General features: G+C 51.7%; 1 protein-coding gene across 2 annotated transcripts in view; it reads left to right on the top strand.

Moving 5' to 3' along the window:
* NECTIN1 (nectin cell adhesion molecule 1) overlaps positions 1-23,849 on the top strand; it is a 69,937-nt gene extending 46,088 nt beyond the window's left edge. Inside the window, exons 2-6 of one of the 2 annotated variants that reach the window (XM_019663624.1) lie at positions 9,212-9,562; positions 10,140-10,442; positions 10,865-10,982; positions 12,521-12,672; positions 18,662-20,090. In XM_019663624.1, the coding sequence (XP_019519169.1) occupies positions 9,212-9,562; positions 10,140-10,442; positions 10,865-10,982; positions 12,521-12,672; positions 18,662-18,906 (1,169 nt within the window). In that variant the 3' untranslated portion in view covers positions 18,907-20,090. Of the gene's footprint in view, positions 1-9,211; positions 9,563-10,139; positions 10,443-10,864; positions 10,983-12,520; positions 12,673-18,661; positions 20,091-23,254 lie in introns of those variants that run through there. The other variant, XM_019663623.1, reaches the window with a different exon arrangement.
* The last annotated feature ends 6 nt before the right edge of the window (positions 23,850-23,855 follow it).

The following is a 23,855-nucleotide window of genomic DNA, read 5'->3' on the forward strand; positions in this document are numbered from 1 at the left end:
TTCAGCTTCAGGTGTACACTGCAGTGGTCAGGCATCCTAGAGAATATTATGCTGAGTGAAATAAGTCTGACGGAGAAAGACAAATAAACCATATGATCTCACTTATATGTGGAATCTAAAGAATAGAATAGATGAGCAAACTAATCAGAAACCATCTCAGAGATACAGAGAAAAACCTGATGGCTGCTAGATGGGAGGGGGTGGGGATGAGGGAGAAGGTGAGGGGATTAGAAAACACAAATTGGTAACCACAAGATTGCCACAGGGATACGAAAGACCGTTTGGGGAATAGAATCAATAATGTTGTAAGGATTTTGTAGGGTATCCGCTGGACTCTTGTCTTATTCGGGAGTCCTATTCATGGACGGGGTGTTTGTTTTTAACGGAGGGACTAACGTAGCAGGGAATTGATGGTATTGTTCCATGTGGCAGGAATGAGTCAGGGAAAGGAGGTGGCTGGAAGCTGAGATGCCCCAGCTGAGGTCCAGAGCCCAAAAGGAATTGGGACTGATCCTGAGGGCTGCAGGAAGCCATGGAGGAATTTTAAATAGAGAATGACTTCTGTTTTAGAGAGTGGGTAATGGGTTAGAGGAGGGAGCCTGGACGCAGGTATGTACACTCAGCATTACACTACAGTAGACTAGGTAAGAGATGATTGTGACCTGCACCACAGGCAATGTGTGGGGGGAAGGGGGAACATGGTGGGAGACATGAGGTAGTGAGTGCTTAGGTTCAAAGGAAAGAGGCTGGGATTGACTTAACTGGGGTAGAGACCCACCCAGCCCAGGATTGTTGAGAAAATAAGGAAGTGAGACTCTGCTTGGGGGTGGGGTGGGGGCTGAGCTGCTGGGACGGGGCTTAGGAGGAGTCTGGATTGGGGCCAATGGAGACGGAGAACAAAGATGAGTTCAAAAGCCTTGAGGAGCTAGCATCACCTGCACTTGATGATTGTGTGGCTTTGGAAGAGCCGTGTGCACCCTAGCTCAGCCATGTGCAGCCCGGACTTTCTTGGCATCCCACTTAGTCTGGGTGGTCTTCCTGGAGTTGCTGGGCAGTATACGGAGGTAGAGCAGCCACTTGGTAGAGAAGTGTCCAGAGTCTGATCTAGGGACGGTGCAGAGCTGGGACACAGAGAGAGCTGAACAATGGACGACCAAAGTATAGTCCTCCAGGGTCATGGGATCCAAAACTCTCATTTTACAGAAAAGGAAACTCATGCCAGAGAGAGAACATAAACTCCCCTACTTAAGGCCATACAAAAGAAAGTGACCAAGTATCAGGGGCCAGAGCCCACCTCTCCCAATACCCAGTAGATACCCTTCCTCCCCTCCACTTGGCCAGAGGGAAGGTGGCAGGTTCAGGATGAGCAGCATAGACAGGACCAAGAGGCGAGACCTGAAGGCTAAAGATGGAAAGGGGCGGAGCTGAGAGGCTCCCTGTTCTGGGATGCAAGGTAGAGTCAGACTGCTCAGGACCAGCTCTGCCCTAGGCCTTGGACATGGGGTAGCCAGCATGAAAACAGGCCTTTGGGGGAGCAGTCCAGGTGTCCACAGCTACTTGCTCCTCAGTGATAAGGCAAAACCCAGCCCCCTGATTCATCCCTGTCCCCCAACCTGTCCTGCCAGGTTTCAGAGAAAGATGGAACTTACGAGACCAGCCCCCACTGCCACCACCACCTTGGGGCTTCCATGCTGCCGGGAGCAGGGTTGGCCCAGCCTGTCTGGAAGATGCTGGACTCCCACTCCGGCTCCTTCTTGGGGCTTTTCCCAGCCTGCCGCACCCCCTCCTCTCCCACGCACTTCACTCACCCGCCCAAGGCGCCGGGCGCCAGTTCCACAGCCCATCATTAACCAGTTCCATGTAGGGATGGGGGGAGCGGGGGGGGGCGTGTATCAGCCATAGGAAAACATCAGCAGCTTCTGTGACCCCAACTGAGGGGTGGAGGCGCCTGGGTTTGGACAGTAGCAATTAGCCCCTGACTGTGGGATCATGGGATGTTATCATCTCTGCTGGTAAGGTAGATGTGGAAGGGATTCAAGGCCCCAGGATACCTGGAGCCATCCAGCAGGCACTGCTCCCAGAAAGGATTCCCCCAGGCCCCACTACCACCAGGCAAAGCCCCTGCACTGCAGGAGGCAAGGGAAGCAATACTGCTGGGCTAATAGCGGCACAGGGCAGGGTCACTCTGCCCAGACTCAGCCATCACGCCCTCTTGCCACTCAGCCCCAGTGAGAGGTGTCTGGGCGTGCAGGACGAAAACTGGGTTAGCTGCTGCCTTTCGGTTTCCTCACTGCACCCTCTGACCTGGGTCACCTTGGACCTGTCCTGAGTGCAGAGGGGAGGCTCGAGGTGCAGGCTAGGCACTTCGGGAGCTCCCAGATAATGGAGAGACGCGCCTGGGTATAGAGGTGAGACAGGACAAGTTCAAAGGACTTATGTAGGTTCTTGCTGGCAGAACAGTTGGGTCCAGGTGACACTGACTGGCAAAACCTTCCCAGAGGAGGGGACCCTAGAAAGGGGGTTCCCTCCTGATCTCACCCTTTTCCTCACTAGCCAGCCTCTCCCCCAGGTGGACCAGCCTTGGCCTTCAAAAATGAGGAGCTGGCCAGCCCCAGGAGTTGACATTTTCAAAGAAGCTGCAATGGGAGGAGGGACCCATGTGTTACCTTTAGGTCACTGTGCTGACTCAGCAGGGTTTCAACTGGAGGCCTCCCCCCACCACAGGGTGAGTCATTCCCACTTAGCTGGTTTCTCACCGGATGTCCTCTTCCTTCCTGTCAGTTTTCGGGTAGAGGGAGAGGGGAGGGTGTATAGCATCCCAGAGGATTTTGGTTTCAGAGAGGCCCTTGTTGGGGAGCCCAGTGCCCCTCTCCCAATGTGCTCCCACTTTTCTCCAGGCCAGGCCTATCTCTTCTGCCCACCCAGCTGAGGACACCCAGGCAGTCTCAGGAAAGGAGTAGGGGGCAGAAGAAGAGATGGTCCATGCCAGAAATCCACAAGTCCCCCCTCCCCTGGGCCCCCCCTTCCACCCACCCACCCATGCAGGCACAGTCCCAGCCTGCTTGACCAGGGAAAGGGGTCTGAGGTTTCAAAGGAGAGGAAGAGAAACTGCTCAAAGTGGGTATGGGGAGCAGAGCGCCACCCCTCCATCCTCTGGACCACACCCCACTGCGTGGGAACCCCATCACCCCAGCCTGGGATTAGCTCCATGGCAGGCAGGGCAGGCGGGCAGGGCCCTGGGGAGCAGGTTTGTCGGCCACAACTGAGGATCCTTTGTGTTTTGTTGCTGAGCTTAGGCTTTTGCAGCCTGTGACGTCTCAGGGGCCCAACCCAACGCTTGCCTTGTTGGCTCAGCACTTACGGGAAGGTGTGAGGGCAGCCTGCACTGCCCAGCCCAAGCTCTAGTGGAGAAACTGAGGCAGTGCACACAGGTCGCGGAGGCCTGGGTCTCAGACCCTGGAGTCCCTACAGTGGTCAGAGAGAATGAAGGCGGTGCTTGATGTCAAGAAACGAAGAGCTCATTCTTTGATATGTCCAGGATGCAAGAACCCCCTCTACCAAGGGCACAGGTTCCCACACAGCTCTCCACCCTTCACTCCCCACCTCTGTGGCTCCTTCCTGCTCTGTACACAGCAGCCTCTTACAGGTACCCCCCCACCTGAGCTTTCAGAAGTCACTGTTTCTTACCCACCATCTGACACCCAGTCACAGGGCTCCATCCCTGACCCACAGGCCTTGTATCTGGTATCCATGCCATTTCTCAAAAGGAGTGTTGGAGGCACTGAGATTATATTCCAGGAGGGACACCACCCAGAATGAGGCCCTGGGGAGTTAGATTGAGAAGTTGAGTCTATTTTTATGGCAGAGTGGGAAGAGCACTGAGCTGGGTGCTGCTGTTCTGTGTCCCTGAGCAAGTGACCCAACCCATGTAGACCCTGGTCTCCTCTGCGAAGATGATGTATTACATGGTCCATTGAGCTTCAATATGCTGCCATTTTCATGGTCCCATTCCTACATCTGGGATAGCCTCTGCTCCTCATGTAAGAGGGAACCTGCAGGCAAGGAGAGAGAGTACCTTCTGTAGACCAGCCATGACTGCTTGAGGAACTGAAGAGAGTCAGTCTCTAATCTCTGTACCCTGCCAGTGTCGGCTGTGACATGATCAACTCAACCCAAGGCCAAGCCTGCTCCTTCCCTCTCCCATGGGGCCTTGCAGTCTGTTGGGAGACAGGGGAACACACAACAGGAAACACGCTAGATACACATGCCAGAAAACAAAAAATAATGGGGCACATATTATATGTGGTTGAGGTATAAATATAGATGTCAGATAAGTAGGAAGGGATGAGAGTCAGAAGGGCTTCCTGGAAGAGGGGGCCTAGGAACACCCAGTACTAGTTAGGTGCTCAATAAATATTTGTTGAGTGAAGTCCAGGAAGGGAAGCTTACAGTTTCATAGATGAGAGATGATTATGATGATGATGGTGGTGATGATGATGATAGTGGAGATGATAGTTGTGATGGTGATGATGACAATGGTAGTGGTAGTGATGATGATGACATCAACTAACATTTATTGAGCATATAATTTGTGCTAAATGCTGCTTCTCTAAGTTTCACATGTACTCACTCGTTTAATCCTTACAACAATTTTATGGGGTATGTATTATTATAATTCCCATTTTATAGATGTACAACCTTAGTGTAAGGTGAGGCACAGAGAGGTTAAGTCACTTGCCCAAGGTTTAACAGCTCAAAAGTGGCAGAGGGAGAATGCAAACCCACACCGTTTGGCTCTTCACAACCTCACCATACTGCCTGAAGGAGATGGTGATGGAACAGCCCTTCAGAGGGTAGGGGGATCTTGGGCAGGGGAGACACAAGCATCAGTTTTCAAGTTATCAGGGCCAGAGTGGCTGGTGGAGAGGCTTGGACCACCATGGAGAGAGGCTGTACAGTCTCCAAGGGGCCTCCCTCAATTTCAGGCTTCCAGATGAGGCTGGGAACCCACCTCGTTCTGCGCAGAGGAGGGCCCCGTTCCTGGGTTCCTGCCCCCATCAGCCTTTTCTCTTCCTTTTCAGTGGTGAGCCCTGTTCCCCCGTTGACTAGCATTCAGACCCTGGCTGTCAGAGTCACCAGGGATCTGCCCCTCCTCTCTGAAAGCTTCCCAATCTGCCCAATGTAAAGAACGAAGGACATTCTCCCTGACCCTGCATCTTCAGACCAAGACACACAGCCTTAAGCCAGAAGCTTGGGTTCTGGGTTTCTAAGCCTGGAGTGGGGTCGGGGAAGAAAGGGAGGGTCTTCAGATCTTGCCAGTCTTTCCAGCTGCTCCCAGTTCCAGAACTCTGGATCTCCACCCTTAATGACCCCAAACCCCATATTCCAAGAGCTTTCTTATGCCTACCCCCAGGGCCACCTCCCCATCCCTACTAACAGTGGACTGTAGGCACAGAAGCTAACATCAAAATGAATCTGGCTGCTCCTTTGAGTCCTCCCACCCACCCCACCCCACCCCACCCCATCACTGGGCAAAGGGGACAAGGGCCAGGAGAACCCGCTTTGTATGTGTTGAGCAGGCCCATCAGGCACTTTCCTCACTGCCCCATGCCATGGGGTTGCCTCTGAGAGAGCCACCCAGAGAGAAGGGAGCAGCTTCACCCTAAAACAGACATGGGGGTAGGGAGGACCACCTGTGCCTGGTGAGCATTAATGGCTAAGAGGCAATATCCGGGGTGCCTGAGCTCCTTACAGTGCTCCCCCACCCGACACCTGCTCTCAGCGATCTCCCCACCTGGCACTCACAGCTCTGAAGGCTGAGATTACTGCTGAAGATGCCACAAATGAATGTCAGTGTGTGCGCCAGGCACTGAACCCTGCCTGTCCCCCTACCTTTGGGGAGATGAGAGGAGATGAGGTCACAGAAGACTGGGTGGCCTTGCTCCACTACAGGCCCCACCGTGCCCTGACACCAATCCCAAGATGGCTTCTGGTGCCCACACCCTCCCCCATCTCCAAACGCGTGCACATGCCCCAAGCCCTCCCAACTGGCTTTTCCTGTTCCTGGCTTTGTGTAGTGAAAGTTCCCCATGTATATACCCATAGTATCTCAGATGCTGGGCAGGCTTGGTGAGTAGAGGCGGGGGTCAGGGAGCACCCACTTATTCTGCTGGGAGGGCCTAGGGCTTAACTGCTGGTCACCTATCTAGTCAGCTAGAATACTGGGCTGTCTGGCCCACTGACCTCACCATGGAACTGTATCTGGGGTGGGGCCACAGCTGGGCTGGGCTGCAATTCAAAGAATCAGACAGTTAGAGCCGGAGTCCAGCCTGTCCCCTCATGGAGGAAAATAGGGCTCAGAGCGGGAAGGTCCTTGCTAAAGTTCCCAGGCAAGCTCAAGAGGGAGCGGCTAGAACCCTGCCCTCCTCACTTCCTAATGGGTGACCCTCCCTCAGACTCCCACCAGCCCACAGTGCACTTATGCAAGGAAATGTCAGAAGCCCACAGACCAGCCAAGGGGACACCTGGAGGAGTGGGGGTATGCATACCCCAGGTGGGCCTTAAGGGCTGTGTGGATGTGAGTAGGCATAGAGAAGGGAGCATCAGAGAAGCTTTCAGAGCATGGCAAGGGCCTGGCTTGGAAGGACCACAGAGATATTTCTTGAGCAAGCATTTCTTAAGTACCTACTGTGTTTTAAGCACAGGGGATACCGCAGTGATCTAGAGAGACCTAGCCTGTACCCTCCTGAGGGGAGGAGTGGAGGACAGCCAGCTTCACTGATCATGGGCTTTGGAGCTCTCAGAGGACTGTGTTCTGCTCCCATGTCTCCACCACGCAGAGGCAAGTGTGAGCCCCAAGTTCCTACCCTTGAACCTCAGACTCCCTTGGGGAGCCATTTGAGCCATCCCTCTGCCTCTGGATCAGTACAGAGCCTGGCATTGCTATCACTGATGGCACTCAATAAACCGATTGAGTGAAGTAAGGATACAAGGACATGATATGTACGAATAAATGCATGGTGAATGACACAGCTCAGGAATGAGCTCGGACCAGAGAGAGCTCAAGGCACCCACTGGAGGAGATGGCTGCCCCAAGTTAAGGAGGCTGAGCCAAATTCAGGGGTCAAGGAAGCTCAAACAAAAAGCATTCTAGAGGGGAGAAAACAACTGACAGGGAAACTAGAGGAAATTTAATCATTCGATTTCACTGGTCATTCCCTCCTTTTTTTAAATCTCCACTCTCACTGCTTCCATCTTGATTTGTAAATAGTTTTGAAACAAATATTTACTGAACACCTATTGTGTGCTAGATGCTGGGCTGGGCACTGGGGATACAGTTACGTTAAAGACAAAGACCCTGCTCTGGGCAAGTTCAGTCTGGTGGAGGAGTCAGAGATGTGAACAACCACATTCCAAGTCAGAAAAGAGCTTTAATCTAGGTGACTGGGTTAACACAGATGGGAGGCTCTGGGAAGCTTCTAGCAGGTGGTAGCCTGAGTAGATTATCCACAGGTGGAGAAAGGGAAAGGCCTTCTAGGGAACTGCATGAGCAACAGTCTGAAAGTGTTGTAAAGAGAGGCTCTGTGCTCCTTGGGGGCTGGGACAGAATGGCTCCTTGATAAGATTCAAGGGCTGATAAATGGACTCAGCAAATGGTGGTTGAATAAATGGGAGGAGGGAGGGCAGGAGGGAAATATGGAGACATGGCATGTTCTGAGGAGGGGCCCAGTCAGACTTGGTTGGAAGGCATGGTGTATGGAGAGATGTGGACAAACAGGCAGGGCCCAGATGCTGAGGACGTCAAATGCCAAGTGAAGGCATTTAGACCTGATTATGAAGGCTACTGGCAGCTAGAGGAGGCTGAGCTTTGTGTAGCAGCTACTTCTTTCTGGCCCACTGGCTAAGAGGGGCCAAGCCAGTGCACCTCAGGGCACGGGACTCAGCCGTGCGGGAGAAGACAGCGGGGATAGCCACAGTGACAGCCACTATGGGCCCTTGAGCTCCCCCAGCACTTCCTGCCTCCTGACACACTTTCACATCTATCATACCATTTGGTTTTCCTAGCAACCCTGTTAGAGACCACTGGATTATCTGCCTCATTTGTCAGAAGAGCGAACAGAGGCCCAGGAAGGTAAAGCAGCTGGGTGGCTCCTTGGCTGGGGCTCTACTCAAAAAGCAGTGCATTCAACTGTCCTCATCAAGAATGAGGATGCGGATGCATATTTACTGCCATGGAGCAATATTGATAATATATCACTAGGTGAAAGGCAGCTTGTTGAACAATATGTACAGTATGGTTCTGATTTTTTTTTTTTCCTAAGATTTTTGTTGGGGAATTGGGGGATGGGAACAGCGTTGGGGAATCGGGGAAGGGAAACAGACAAGCTGCTGTCCTTTTTTTTTTTTTTTTAAAGATTTTTATTGGGGAATTGGGGGGATGGGAACAATGCTGGGGAATTGGGGGAAGGGGAACAGACAAGTTGCTGTCGTTTTGTTCTTCAGTCTAGTTGTGGAGGACGTTGCTTCACTGGCCCAAGTTGGCACCATCATTGCGCTCTTCCCAGGCGAGGCAGATCAGTCGCCAGCTTCTGGACGGCCGCTCACTGCGGCTGCTGGCCGCTCACGCTGGCTGCTGGCCGCTCACACTGGCTGCTGGCTACACACGGTAGCCCATGGCAACCCACTGCCACAGGGACTGCAGCCTACGCCGTCGCCAGCGACTCACGGCAGCCCAGCTCCAGGTTGAGCTGTTGTTCAGCATCTTAGCTGTAGAGGGCAGTGTCACTGGCCCTCATATGTGGGATCCGAACCGGGGCCCTCTGGCATCCCAAGCCAGTTCTTAACCATCGCACCACTCGGCCAGCCCCCAAGCCAGCTCTTAACCAATGCGCCACTTGGCCAGCCCAGTATGGTCCTGATTTTGTAAAAAAATAATAATTAAATAGATGTTATGTAGGTATAGAGAAAAAAGTAAAAGGATATTTCCTACAAGATTCTCGGTGATATTTCTGAGTGGTGGGATCATGGATTATCATTTTCTTCTCAGTATTTTTCAGTATTGCTCAGAGTGTTTTTATAACAAGCAATTATTCTTTTTAAAATCAGAATAAAAAGAATAATGACTGCTAGAAAAGACAAGACCAGTTCACAGGGAGTTTGGGTGGAGGCTTGTGTCTGTCGCTGACTCCTCCTTGCTGTCTCCCTTGACCAGGTACCCACACACAGGTGGTCCAGGTGAACGACTCCATGTATGGTTTCATCGGCACGGATGTGGTGCTGCACTGCAATTTCGCCAACCCACTGCCTGGCGTGAAGATCACCCAGGTCACATGGCAGAAGTCCACCAATGGCTCCAAGCAGAATGTGGCCATCTACAACCCAGCCATGGGTGTCTCGGTGCTGGCTCCCTACAGAGAGCGCGTGGAATTCCTTCAGCCCTCTTTCACGGATGGTACCATCCGCCTCTCCCATCTGGAGCTGGAAGATGAGGGTGTCTACATCTGTGAGTTTGCCACCTTCCCTGCTGGCAATCGAGAGAGCCAGCTCAATCTCACTGTGATGGGTAAGCTGGCCCAACCCCTCCCTTTCTTATGCAGAGGACTGTGGGCTGGGGACTTGGCCATCCTCAGTGTGCGCCTCAATGGCCCCAGACATTCTCCTTGGGTTGGCATGTTCCCAAAGCTCCAAGCATGGCACTCCCAGTCCCTTCTAGCCAGGCTGTCTCATAGTTCACGAAGCACTGGGGGAGGGCCTTAGCTATAGACAGAGCTGAGTATCAGTATTCAGGTTGGAGCCCCACTATGGGGCACTTTATGGGTGGCCAGGAGACAGGCAGAAGCATCAGACACCATGGTAAGGAAAAGGGCTGCTTGAGCTGTTTGCCTTGATCATGACAAGACTCTGAGAAGGCCTGCGCTTGACAAAAGGGGATACAAATAATAGAACAGGAAAGGCAGAGGTTAGACATGAAGACATCCCTGGGAGAAGTGCCTGGAGGGGCTTTGGCGAAGTACCACTGAGAGGCAAGGATGGGCAGGGTGACCTGAAGCAAGGGCCTGGCAGGTGCATACCCTCCTGGGCCTGTGCATCTTTGACCAGGAAGTAGAGCTGGTCCTATGGCTCTCTCTGGTTCCCCACAGCCAAACCCACCAACTGGATAGAAGGCACCCAGGCAGTGCTTCGAGCCAAGAAGGGACACGATGATAAGGTCCTGGTGGCCACCTGCACCTCTGCCAATGGGAAGCCACCCAGTGTGGTATCCTGGGAAACACGACTGAAGGGTGAGGCGGAGTTCCAGGAGATCCGGAACCCCAATGGCACAGTGACTGTCATCAGCCGCTACCGCCTGGTGCCCAGCCGGGAAGCCCACCAGCAGTCCCTGGCCTGCATAGTCAACTACCATATGGACCGCTTCCGGGAAAGTATCACCGTCAGTGTGCAGTGTGAGTGGGGGAAGGTGCAGGTGGCGGGCCTCCTTGGATGGGCACCACTGTCCCTTCCCACTGCCCCCACCCTTGCCAGCCTTTCCTTCTCCTTTTCTTCTCATCTCCTGCCATTCTCCCCAATCCCTTTCTTCCCGCTATCCTTCTTCCTCCCCTCTTTTTCTTCCTCTTCCCTTTCTCTTTCTGGGGGTACTTTGTCGTTCCCTCCTGTCTTCCCTTTACCTCACATTGCTCATCCTTTCTCTCCACCTTCCTTGTTTCCCTTGCTGCTTCTGTGCTGAGAGTCCATGACCTTCACCCTCCCTCGCACTCTTCCCCCTCTTCTGGTTGTTTCCATGTCACTGCCACTTCCACCCCTTCACTGTCTGAGGTTCCCTTGCCCCAAGTCCTGCTCTCCTGACCTCACCCTTTTGAAACATCAGACGAGCCCGAGGTGACCATCGAGGGGTTTGATGGGAATTGGTACCTGCAGCGGATGGATGTAAAGCTCACGTGCAAAGCTGACGCTAATCCCCCAGCCACCGAGTACCACTGGACCACGTAAGTGCTGTGGGGCTGGCTGGTTGCCTTGCAAGGTACCTTGCTAGTCACAGGGAGGCCCACTCACCCTACCTCCAGGAGCCTTAGGCAGGGAGGAAATTAGGGTCTAGGCTCAGGTTTCTCAGAGAAATGGGGAGAGGCCATGAGAGACAACCCACCACGCCACCCCCCATAAACACACACACACACACACACACACACACACACACACACACACACAGACAGCCACACAGCCCCATGTTTGAATGTTTGACAGGGTCAGTGGGACAAACTATTCTGCCAGAGGGGGGTCCCCTTGTGATTTGCCTCTCTTTTTCTCCCTAATAATTTTGTCATTTTCCTTTGGTGATTCAGTCTGAGTCACTGCCACCCTAGCTCCCAGTTTTTATTTTTATCAAAGTATCCCCAGGGAAGCTGGTTTTCTGGAGCATTCCAGATCTTTCTTTGTTCCTATTCCTTCTCTCCAGCAACCCCAGATTCTCAGGGAGGAGGCAGCAGTCAGTCCAGGCTCATCTCATGCCTCATCTTCCCATTCTTGGCTTCAGGCCCTTGAAGGGCCCTGTCTCCCCTCTAGCCAGCACTGGAGGGGAGACAGATGGCTTGAGCCACAGTTCTTCCCAGAGAAGAGCTGCATGGAACATGCAGAGATAAAGGGGTGTAAGGGAAGCCAAGAATAAGGTTGACATGGGTGGCCAGAAGACACCTTTCCAGATTGTGTCTACACTCTTCTTTTCGAGTAGAATGCACTGGATACCCTAGCTATTACCCTCTACTTCTTGGAACCAAAAATGCTTATGAAAGTGTGAATAGACAAGGCCTACTTGCCAATTGCAGCTGTGCACCAACGACCTCCTAGGTCCCACAGAATAATAGCTTTGTGGCATTGGGGATCAGGAGGAAGGGTGAAGGTCCCCTTCATCCTGGAAGTCTGGAAACTTCCACGACACTCCCAACATATAAAAGTCCTGTGACATACCCAGTGAGAACATAAGATGGTGAAATGGAACACAATTCCAAAACATGGATCACATCTTATTACCTGAGCATCTCATTGTTAAAATACAGATTCCCAGGCTATGGCCCCAGCGGTCCAGCTTCGGTAGATCTGGAGTTAGAACTCAAACATCTGTATTGTTAACCCGCTACCCAGGAAACCAAGGACCAACAACCAGGAACCAGGAGTATTAGAGCACTGTGCTAGGAGTCCAAACATCTGGCTAGAGCTCCAGTTCTGCCGATTACTAGCTATGTTTCCTTGGACTTGAACCTCAGGTTCCTCATCTGTTAAGTGGGACCTGTATCTACCTATCCTGTCTACATTTTGGTGCTATGATGATCAAATGTGAAATGCTGAATGATATAAAACTGCCAACTGCAAGAGATTATTATTGTTACTGTTTTCACTCTTTCCAAGACAAATCCTACCTATGAACTCAATAGCAGGGCTGGTGGGCTTGGAACCAGGTGGGTGACACAGGGGCAGCCTCTTGGGGCTGGAGAATCATAATCCTCTCTGCCACGACTTCCGATCCCTGCAGGCTGAATGGCTCTCTCCCCAAGGGCGTGGAGGCCCAGAACAGAACCCTCTTCTTCAGGGGACCTATCAACTATAGCCTGGCAGGGACCTACATCTGCGAAGCCACCAACCCCATTGGCACTCGCTCAGGCCAGGTGGAGGTCAATATCACAGGTAGGAAGCTGCACCCTTCCCTACCTCTCCTCACCCACTGCGGGTTCCACTGCCGATGTCCCCCACCTTTGGCTTGTTTCATTGCAGGAAGCTTGTGTCTTCTCTTCCTGCTTCTCTTGTTCTCCCTTGAACTCTGGCCATTGGTCTAGCTTTGACTTTCTCTTTCCTCTGTTTAAGGCTGTATGTGAGACAGTCACAGTGACCCCCAATCAGGGGGAGGAAGTAAGTGCTGTTTATAGCAATGCTGTTGGTGGTGGGGATAGGGATGGGTTTGCAGGTGGAGCTCATGTCTTTCAAGCTCTGTTCCAGCAGTTCAGGAAACCCATATGGGCTGGAGGGCAAGGCTTGCCTCAGCAGGGATACTGGCAGAAAAGCAAGGAAATAGCCCAAGCCAGGGTGGTTTGTGTGCCCTGCCACTGAATTGCTGTTTTCCCTGCATTTTTCTCTCAACGCAGATGAGGAGGTTCAGCCACCTGACCTTTTAGGGCAATGTAGGGACGTGGACTAAGATGTTCTGGGGGAGACTTCACATGGTACATGAAAGGCCCGTGGGCTCTAATGTCAGACAGGCTGGACTCTGGACCAGCCCTCATCTATTGGGTTGTCGGAAAAGTCATGACGTATTTTGTCTATGTTTTTCAAAGGTCATCTATTTATATAAAGAACAAAGATCAAGCAATGATATATTGCCCGTTTTGTCCGACAACCTTTTGCCATCTTTCAGTGAGCTTCATAATTCCTTGTTCATAGAAGGACCTGTCTTTATTTGCGAAAAACTGAACAAGGTGCTGATTTACAACTTCATCTGAATTGAACGTTGTACCACACAAAGAGTTTTGAAGAGAGTGAAACAAGTGGAAGTCTGATGAAGGTCAGGCGAGTATGGTGGGTGTGGCAACACATCCCATCCAAGCTCCTACCATTTTTGACGGGTGATCCAACTTGTGTGTGGTCTCGCCTTGTCGTGATGGAACACAACTCCTTTACAATTAACAAGCTCTGGACATTTCTGGATGATGGATTCGTTCAAACTGTCCAATTACCAACAGTACACATTCGAATTGATTGTTTGGTTCCTTGGTAGGAGCTCGAAAAACACACCTTTAAAAATCCCACCACACTGAGAGCATAACCTTCCTCTGATGAATGTCTCCTTTCCATGTTGTTTGAGGCAAATCATCACGTCGGGACCAAGACCGTTTGCACAACACACTGTTGTAAACAATTCACTTCTCATCACCAGTTATCAGTCGCTTCAAAAAAGGATAGTTTTCCTCATGTTTAATGAGCATATTGCAGGTGTTTATACGTGCAGTCAAATGAACTTCTTTGAGTTCATGCGGAACCCAAATATCGAGCTAGCTTACATATCCCAGCTTCTTCAGGTGGACGTGAATGCTTGAATGATAGATGTTCAATGTTTCTGCAATCTCTCGTGTCATGTAACATGGTTTTGACTCGATCAATGCCTTTATTTTATCATCATCAACCTCAGTGGGCCTCCCTGACCGAGGAGCGTTGTTGAGATCAAAATCACAGCATTGAATTTCATGAACCATGGTTAGCACTGACTTTTTTTTTTTTTAAAGACTTTATTGGGGAATTGGGGGAGGGAGCAGCGTTGGGGAATCAGGGAAGGGGAACAGACAAGTTGTTGTCATTTGTTCTTCAGTCTAATTGTGGAGGATGTTGCTTCACTGGCCCATGTTGATATTATCATTGCACTCTTCCCGGCTGAGGTAGTTGCTTGCCGGCCATCGGATGGCCGCTCACGGCGGCTCATGGCAGCTCACAGCAGCTCACACTTCGCTGCCAGCCACTCACGGTAGCTTCACTGCCGCCCCACTGCAGCCTACGCCCTCACTGGGGACTCATGGCAGCCCAGCTCCAGGTTGAGCTGTTGTTCACCATCTTAGCTGTAGAGGGCACAGCGTCACTGGCCCTCATGTGGGATCCGAACCAGGGCCCTGCTGCTCAGAGCTGGAGTCCCAAGCCAACTCTTAACCAACGCACCACTCAGCCAGCCCTGGCACTGATGTTCTTGTAGAGCATTGTCACTGTAAACTTTATGCAACTTGTCACAAGCTCGTTGCGCGTTCTTCCCTTTATGGAAGTAAAACAGTAAAATATGGCAAAAATACACAGTTTGGTTTTCCATCTTCAACTTGTAAAATCTCCAAAACTCAACCAAATCGCTCAATTTTTTTTTAGAATGAAGATAGAACTGTCAGCTGTCAAATGACATAGAAATAACATAGATGTGAATAACTCTAGTACTTCCAAAAATGAACTAGTGCCATCTGTTGCAAACATACGTCATGACTCTACCGACAACCCAATATAAAATGGAGCTAATACAAGATACCTTGAAGCGTTGTTGTCAGAATTATACATAATGTGAGCCAAGTACTTAGCATAGACCCATCTGCCAATAAATGGCCTATGCGCTATGATTATCTTGACCTCTATCATTATTAATGAAAAGGCCACAACAAGCCAATAGAGGGGTAAACTGCCATCATAACTTCACAACTGGAAGAGGAAATGTCGTTAAAATTGTACTAAGCTAGGTGCAGGGTGAGATAGTGACAGAAAGAACCTCCTAGAACAGAAAGTGGCATCATTCTGCTGCTCAGATGGGCATGAAGTAACATCAGAGGGTGCGTGTCGTGCATAGGAAGTAACCTGAGGAAGCTGGGCCAGGCACAGAGACAGTAAAGAAGGTAAGGGTTCCTGGGCTCCAGGTGCAGGGTTTGGGTAAACCCTGAGGATTCATCAGCTCTGAGCCTGTCTCAGCAATGGGAGACCTCATTTGTGGGTACATTCAAGGCACAACTGCAGAAGGGCAGCCGGAAGCTGTCCAGGGCCTGTGCGTACCTGTCCTCAGGGCATTTCTATCAGCCTCTCTCCTTTGGGGTAGGGATAGTGTCCAGCCACTTGTCACGCTCTTTTCTTCAACTCCCTGCTCTTGGCCTTCAGACAGCTTAAGGGAGAGGAATTGTCAGAGGTGGAGCCTGGAGAAAGTTGAGGCAGCCCCTTCCCCAGGCTAGGGTTTAAGGTTCCCAAAGGTTGGCAAGGAATGGAGGGCCCCAGAGTCATACACTTCTCCCTTCCCGGAGAAGGTTTGAGCAAAGCTCAGTAAGAGCCTCATAGATGCCTGCGCTGTGGCTCTGGGGCTGTGGGGACAGATAAGGGTGAGGAGTAGTCATTAGACAGCATGACCAACCCACAGAGAGGCCTGTCATGTGAGAGACAGTACAACTTGGCTTGAAGATGTTCACATACTGGCTCTTCCTGGCTATGTGGCCTTAAGCAAGTTCTTCACCTCTCTGAGCCTCTGCTTCCCAGTCTGTAATATGGAGATGAGCATACTTATCTCAGGCTTCTTTCGATCACACCAAATCCATATTCCACTGCCTAGCACACAGCGGTACTCCCTACCTAGTGATACCTTCCCCCTATGCCACCACTGCATACTGTATGCCCCTCCACCTTCCAGGTTCTCTAGGGAAACCAGTGATTGGGAAGTCAGGGGAGGAGGCCAAGAAACCCAGAAACAGCGTCTTCCTGTTGGCCCTACTCCCCAGCATGAACGGACCAGCCAGAGTCCCTGCAGGCTTATGGGGCTAAGTGGCACTGCTCAACTCAGAGGCAGGGCTGGGACAGAAAGCTCAGGCCTCCCTTCTCCCAAAGCCGAGGAGGTTGTAGGACAACTGTGAATGCAGGACTGCTCACTAGGACCTTGTCACACCAGGTCTAGGAGCAGGAAGGCAAGGGGGCACTACCCAGGCCCTGGCTACAGAGAAGAGAGGAAAGGAAGGAAGAGAGACTGGCTGTGGAGGTGACCATCTCCTTTGGGGTGATTGCTGCAGTAGTGCCCTCCATGGTGTTGGTGGTCAGGCCTCGGCGGCCTTGTGGGCAGGTAGGCCGCGACCACCTAAGGCACACAGAGTGCCCTGCTATGCTTGCTAGAGGTACAGAGTAGGACACGGGTGGTAACCAAAGGCACACATGGGCCCTGCATAAGGGCACTTTGTTGTTGGCAGGCAGGACGCATAGAAGCGTGACACTCACTGAATCATTGATGGGCCCAGGAGCTGTTTAGCTGGCCATCCCGAGGGATGGTCTCAGCCTCCTCAGGAGAACTCAGCCAAGTGGCCTGAGCCTTTTCAGAGCTGCTTGTTCTTGTGCTCATAGGCAATTTCCAAGCAGTAGTCAATCCCACCAGCCTTCACCCCATATTGGCTAGTGCCTGTCACATTCTCTAGGGATCCACTCTGAGGGGCACAGCCATGCCCTGTGCTCCAAACCTCACTGGTCTGGAGGAATGCATGAGTGAGACAGATTAGTGGAAATTTAATTTTTCATTCGGGCCATCCATTCAGGTAATAGGGTGCATGTGGAGAGGGAAATGAAGAACAGCTGGGGCAGGACAAGGCGTGCAGCAGGAACTGTGCCAGAGACACACAAGTGTGCAGGGCACGCATGTCCCAGGCCACTGTACCACTTGTACAGACACACTTTGGCACAGGCTTCTTGAGGTCCCGGATCTTGGAGAAGGTGGTATTTGATTTGTTCCGACAAGGATAAGTGAGTGGGCAATGATGGAGGGTGGGTGTTCCCAGGCAGGGGAATCATGTGGGTAAAAAACGGAAGGAGTGTGACCTTCTCTCTGTAGGCCACAGGGAGACTCTGAGGGGCTCTCAGCAGAGAAGCAGCGTAGCAAGGCAGGTTGATTTAGACTGAGCATTTGGGACTCTTTGTGTGTGGCATCAGGGGGCCAGTTAGGGGCTCTACAGTGAGGGGTTCCCTCGTGGGAAACAAGAGGCCTGGGCTGTGGCCCCTGAGATGAGAGAGCAGAGGAAAGAAATTCACCAGAATTTCCATTGGGCCTGGGGCCCTCCTACTGAGGAGCAATTTCAGTGAGCTCCCCTCCCTTCTCCCTGTGAGGGTAATGCTGAAGGTGGAGGGGCGCCCATGGTATGGCTTTCACCAGACTACCGAGGCGAAATTAAGTAGCAGTGTTTCTGGGACTGGGATTGTCAGGAGGCGAGTGTCTAGGCCGCTCTCAGCAGAGGGCAGGGAGGCCCTTGGGTGTAGGGTGTCTGTCCTAATTCCCATTTCTGGTGAAGTCCCAAGCTCATCCGTTGGGGATGACCACTTGTGGGTAAAGGTGACAGGGTCTGCCCATTAGGCTGGGTGTTCTTCAGACCAAGGGGTTTCAAGGCCCATCTAGAAGGCAGGAGGGGTGTGAGCCTACAAGGGTGCATGCTGGAGCATGAATGTGGGTGTGTGTCTCTGAGCATGTAAATGTGCACCGGCAGGCAGGCGAGTGACTCTCTGCATGCTGAGTGTGCAAATGGGAACCCATGGCTGTGTGGTGGACAGATGTGCCTTTCTCTAGACTGGCAAATGGTAATGTGCTGAAGAGTCTGAGAAGGCAGCTGCACCCACATCCTGGGAGGATTCGGTTCTCCTCCAGCTTGACAAGGCCCTGTCTGATGGTCTGACAGATGCACAGCTGCTGCAGCTGCAGGAGAAAGGCTTCCCAGAGTTTGACCTCAGGCCTTCCCACTCTCACTGTGGCCCACCGCACTGCATGCTGGGAGGTGTAGTTCTCACAGCTTCCTAGCTTAATCTTCTGATGCCGGAGCACTTCCTGCCTGCCTGCATTGGTTTTAGAAGCAAGCCCAAATATTCCTTTTGACTCCAAGCTTCTTCCAGATCCTAGATCCAGACTATAAACCCTAATTCTTCACTCTACCTCAAATCCATCCAAAGCCCCTGCAACAACCCACCTACATCAATCAGGAAACCAGGGCCTCAAAGGAATGCAGAGCCCATACTGCCCCAAAGGGGAGTCTTCAACCCTTCAGGAACAGGGCTGAGCTGCCTCCATTGTCAGAGGATGTGAGGGATGCAGGCTGGCCCTCTGCCAGCAAGCACAAGCTACCCTACCCCACTGCTCAGCTCTTCTCTCCCCTCCCAGCTACAGCTCTTGAGACTCCGCTCCTGGCACAAAGACAAGAGCTACTGGCTGAATGTGACAGCTGGAAGGACAGAAGGGGAGGAGGTGGGTGCTGCATTCCACCCCAAATACCCTCCTCTGCTTATGAATTAATTAGGTCCCTGTATCTACTCCTTTCTTTTGTACCCTCACTTGGCATCTTCACTCTGAAGTCTGCAGTGCTGGAAGGTCATCTTAGCCATTCTTCTGCCTTTACACAAGCCTGACCCTAAAGTAGCCAAAACAACCTGGGTTCCTTTTGTCCCAAAATATCCCCAGGGTAGACTAAACCTCCTTAGGACTAGGGGGAAAAGTAAGTTAAACAGGAGGTCCTCGAAGGGAAAGAGGCCCAGTATCATCTATCCCCAAGCCATCGCTCCACTCCACTCCTGTCCCCTGCTCCAATGAAATGAGGTCCCCAATGCATGCATTTATTTAAGTGTCTCACAAATATTTGCTCTGCCTAAAGCAAGGCTCACCTCTAAGGCATAGCCTTGCCTTTATAGAATTCATTCAACTAATTCTTGAACTCCGGCCATATGCAGGGCAATCTAGGTACTTGGGGATACATCAGTGAGCCAAACAAAGTCCCTGTCCCTGTGGAGCTTATGTTTTAGCATGGGGGGACAGACAACAAGCAGTAGATAAAATACATTTGAAAAATAGTGTCGTCATTTTGAAGGTGATATGGAGAAGAGAAGAAGAAGATAGTAAGGGGGTCCCAAGTTCTGTGGGTAGGGGGTTCATGAGCTGCAATTTTAAATAGGGTAATCAGGGAAGACCTTGGTGAGGAGGGGACATTTGTGCGAAGCCCCGAAGGAGGTGAGGGAGTAACCATGGGACACCTGGAGGCAGAGCCTTCCAGGGTTACAGAGCAGCCACTGCAAAGGCCTTGAGAATGCCTGGGGTGGAGAATAGCAAGAGATGAAGTCAGAGGTGGGGGCAGAGGCACAGATCACATGGAGCATTTAAGCTCCCCAGATTTAACAGGATCTCTGTGGCTGTTGTGTTGAAAATAGCCTATAGATAGAGGAAAAGAGTGGAATCAGGGAAGCCAGTTAGGCAGCTATTGCAATAATCCAGGTGAGAGATGTTGGTGGCTTAGATCAGGGAGGTAGTAATGGAGATGGTGATAATTGGTCAGGTTCTAGATTTACTTTGAATTCGAGTAGTTTGGGATACCAGCCACTCTCGTGAAACATGTAATACTGTAAACTCTACCATACTGTGATAAGTGGAGTCCAAGAAATTCAATCTCGTCGAATAAAATGTAGGAGAGCTTTATTTTTCATTGGGCCTCTGTCATCACCAAAAGCAAGAAAGTAAGTGTAGTGGAACTTACATTGTATACAATTGTAGCACACTAAATCGAGTCAATCCCAGTTGTCTGGAGGCCCCCATTCCCTAAAACCTCTCATCGTTCCTGCAGACAAGAAGAACTTTAGGCATTTGAACACTGGCAGAAGGACTGGGGCCAATCATGGCTAATTTGCATTTATTGCAGGATGTTTTATCATAGGCTCTACTGTACTATGTCAGCATATGATTAATGGAATAGAATTAGCTATTGTTTATACCAGAATGAGAGGTGTAGACCATTGGTACGTAAAAATTCTAAAGAGAAAGTTAAGTGTGTGCTGGACACAAAGAAGGGACTGACAAAGAAGTAAAATAGGCAGAAAGGGATAAGGAAGGGTATTCCTGGCAGGATGAACAGCATGAGCAAAGGTTTGCAGTAAAGAATCAACTTGGACAGCAAGGACAGTGCATTAGCCAAACCCAGGATCAAGTTGCATGATGGAAGCTTTGAAGACCAGACCGGCATGTGTAACAGGCAGTTTGGAAGTCATTGCTAGTCTTGAGAAAGGGAGTAAAAATTAAACCTGATTACTGTGGATGGAGTAGCTAAAGGAGAGCAGAGACCAAATGAAGCTGAGAGATTCAGAAATCGACTACAACAGTAAAGCCTGGCATAAAGCGATAAGATACCGAATCAGAAGCGTCAACAAGATTTGATGGCAGATTTTGATCGAAGAGATGAAGAAGGAAGAGTCAAAGATAAATGAGGTTCTAAGCTAGAAGAGTAGACAAATGGTAATGGGAGTTGTGGTGTTGAATGGAGAAGGTTTGGAGGGAAGATGGTGAACCAGGTTAGGACAGATGGGTTTGAGATGGAGGAGAGCGTTCCACATGAGGATGTGCTAAAGAGGAGTTTTCAAAGCGTGTACACAAATGCTAGTCCTATGAATGGCCCTTGAGTCAAGAAGGATGGGGTTCATGCTCCAGGAGGTTGGGAAATACTGCATCCTATTCCTCTTAGAGTTCACAGTGTGTATGTAAAATGAAGGGTTCTGATGCTTTGTCTAAACCAACGTTTTCCAAAGTGTTTAACCCCAGTGTTTTTGCTGACCCTCTGAGCCAATGGCTTGAGGTTCCATGAGCCACAGTTTGGGAAATGTTGTCAGAGAGGCCTTTGGAGATAAAATCCCATAGTTGCTGAGAGCTAGATACCCGACGTGGTTTGGAGAGCCAGCAGAATAAAGGTAACTCATGACACTGAGCCCAGGTCTGTCACTAGGAAAGAAAGCAGAGAGTAAGGGCTGAAGTTCCAAGGAGCAGAGCGAAGGCCCAGCGATGCAGCCAGAGATGGAACACCCAGAGAAGAAAGCCAAGGATCAAGGAATCCATGCGCTGGAAGGCAAGGGAAGCCTTTCCTAACTCCAGGCCACAGTGCTCTCCTTCCCCTGCCCTCCTGAAGCACTTCTCTGCCAATGCCCTGGATGCCTGTGTGCTGCTTTGTCTTTGTCTCTAAGAGTGTCATTTGGTGCCTCAACTAGACTGTGAGCTTCTCGTGTCCTGTGACTAGCAAAGTGGAAGCTCGATACCCGTTTGCTGATTGGGTGGGTGGATGGATGGATAGATGCATGGGTGGAGCAGGTGAAGAGAGGAGGGAACACTCCAGTATGGGGTGAGAACAGAAGAGGCCAGCTGCCTCTTGGGTCCCTCTTGTGGAGGCAGCTCCCACCTCATGGGGAGCAGGTGTGCAGCCCTTTTAAAGGCAGGAAACAGATGGGACCTGGTGAATCAGAACCTTGAGGCTCCGAGATTATCCTGGAAGTTGGCAGTGAGGACAAATATTCAATATGTATTTGTTGGGAAGCCACTAGAGGACCTGCACTGAGGACACAGTGGGGACAAGTGGGGAGCTGAGTCTTCAGTGGTCGAGCTACTCTCTGCCAACTCCGGCATGTGGAGAGGCCAGGAACATCTGGATGGGCCCAGTGCAGCCCACGGAACACATCGCATCCGCTTCTTTGGCCCCAGTGTTTTTCATTAGCCTTCCCAGCAAGCAGTTCAGGCTCTGGAAGAAGGGAATGTCTCACAGGAAGAGCAGGATTCCCATAGAATGAGTGAAGCTGAATCAGAGAGTGAGCTGGCAGAAATCAATTCCCAGAGGCTAGGCATATGCCCAGATCAACCCTCTACCTTGGCCTGAAGAGAGGAGAGGTGGCTGACCAAAGCCAGCTGTGGTCTCCGGTGCCACCCTGTGGTGGTGCTGGGAACCGCTTCCCTCAGCCTCTCCTTGGCCTGCCTTGGCCTCTGGCAGGGCCCCGTCAAGAAAGGGGAGGTGCAGCATTGCCCAGAGCAGAGCCAGAGTCTGGCCTGGCCCCACCAGCCAAGAAAGTCACCCACCCAGCCTTCGCGCCCCTTCTGCCTGCTTCCTTCTTCTTTCCTGCCTTCTTGTTTCCACTTTGTCCTCAGTGTGAACATATTTGTACACACATTCATCACATCAGCATAGGCATATGGCCTCACCACGACAACAAGGGGCGTGTGCCCGCATATGTGCCCTCTGTGTATCATCATCTTCTTTACTACATACTCCTGCGCTCTCAAGCCCCTTTTCTGTACAGCCATGCTGGCCCAAGCTGGCGTGAACCACTGCAGCCAAGAACCACAACCCTGGTTTCTGGCACTCACGGGACATCTACGGAGCTAGCACCTGGGAACCCATCCTCTTCTCTTTACTCTAGGAGCAGATGAAGTCAGGTAGGCACCCAGTGACCAGCAGGTGTCAGGCAGAGGGGTAGTGGTGACGTGTGCACAGGCTGTACTTGCAACAGAACAAAAATCCCATCGTTAGCTGATGGCTTGGGCAAGTTATTTAACCTCTCTAAGCCTCGTCTCCTTGTGTGTTAAATGGAAATGAGTAGTATACCTACTTCACAGGGTGTTGCGACAGGGACTGCATCTAGTAGACACTCGGTCAAGGGTGGGCTGGCACCTATACCTCTCTGCCTACTAATGGGGATGAGCTGGGCTGGCACCACATCCAAGGAAAAAACCAGCATGGAGGCTGTGCGCTCCACCACTGTCTCTGCCTCTCTTCTGTCGCTCGTTCTAGCTACAAACACTGCTGCACATTGGGCTCCTGGAGGGGTGGGGTGCCAAGAGGCCTCTGGAACTGCAGCTGTTCTTGGGCCTTGGGCCTCCTTCCTGCCCCGCCTCCCTCCCTCCCTCCCTCCCACTGAGCAGACACTGACACTGTCCCCTCCATCTCTTTTCCTCACCCAGAATTCCCCTACACCCCGTCTCCTCCAGAACATGGGCGGCGAGCCGGGCCAGTGCCCACAGCCATCATTGGGGGCGTGGCAGGGAGTATCCTGCTGGTGCTGATTGTGGTTGGCGGGATCGTGGTGGCCCTGCGCCGGCGCCGGCACACCTTCAAGGGGGACTACAGCACCAAGAAGCACGTGTACGGCAATGGCTACAGCAAGGCGGGCATCCCCCAGCACCACCCGCCCATGGCCCAGAACCTACAGTACCCTGATGACTCAGATGACGAGAAGAAGGCTGGCCCACTGGGAGGGAGCAGCTACGAGGAAGAGGAGGAGGAAGAGGGTGGTGGAGGGGGCGAGTGCAAGGTGGGCGGCCCCCACCCCAAATACGATGAGGACACCAAGCGGCCCTACTTCACGGTGGATGAGGCAGAAGCCTGTCAGGACAGTTATGGGGACCGGACTCTGGGCTACCAGTATGACCCTGAGCAGCTGGACTTGGCCGAGAACATGGTTTCTCAGAACGACGGGTCTTTCATTTCCAAGAAGGAGTGGTACGTGTAGTTTCCTCTCCAGAGCCTCTGTCTGCTCCCCCTCCCCCAGCCCCCACCCGCACG

Source organism: Hipposideros armiger, unplaced genomic scaffold, assembly GCF_001890085.2.
Source record: "Hipposideros armiger isolate ML-2016 unplaced genomic scaffold, ASM189008v1 scaffold_396, whole genome shotgun sequence".
Classification (NCBI taxonomy): domain Eukaryota; kingdom Metazoa; phylum Chordata; class Mammalia; order Chiroptera; family Hipposideridae; genus Hipposideros; species Hipposideros armiger.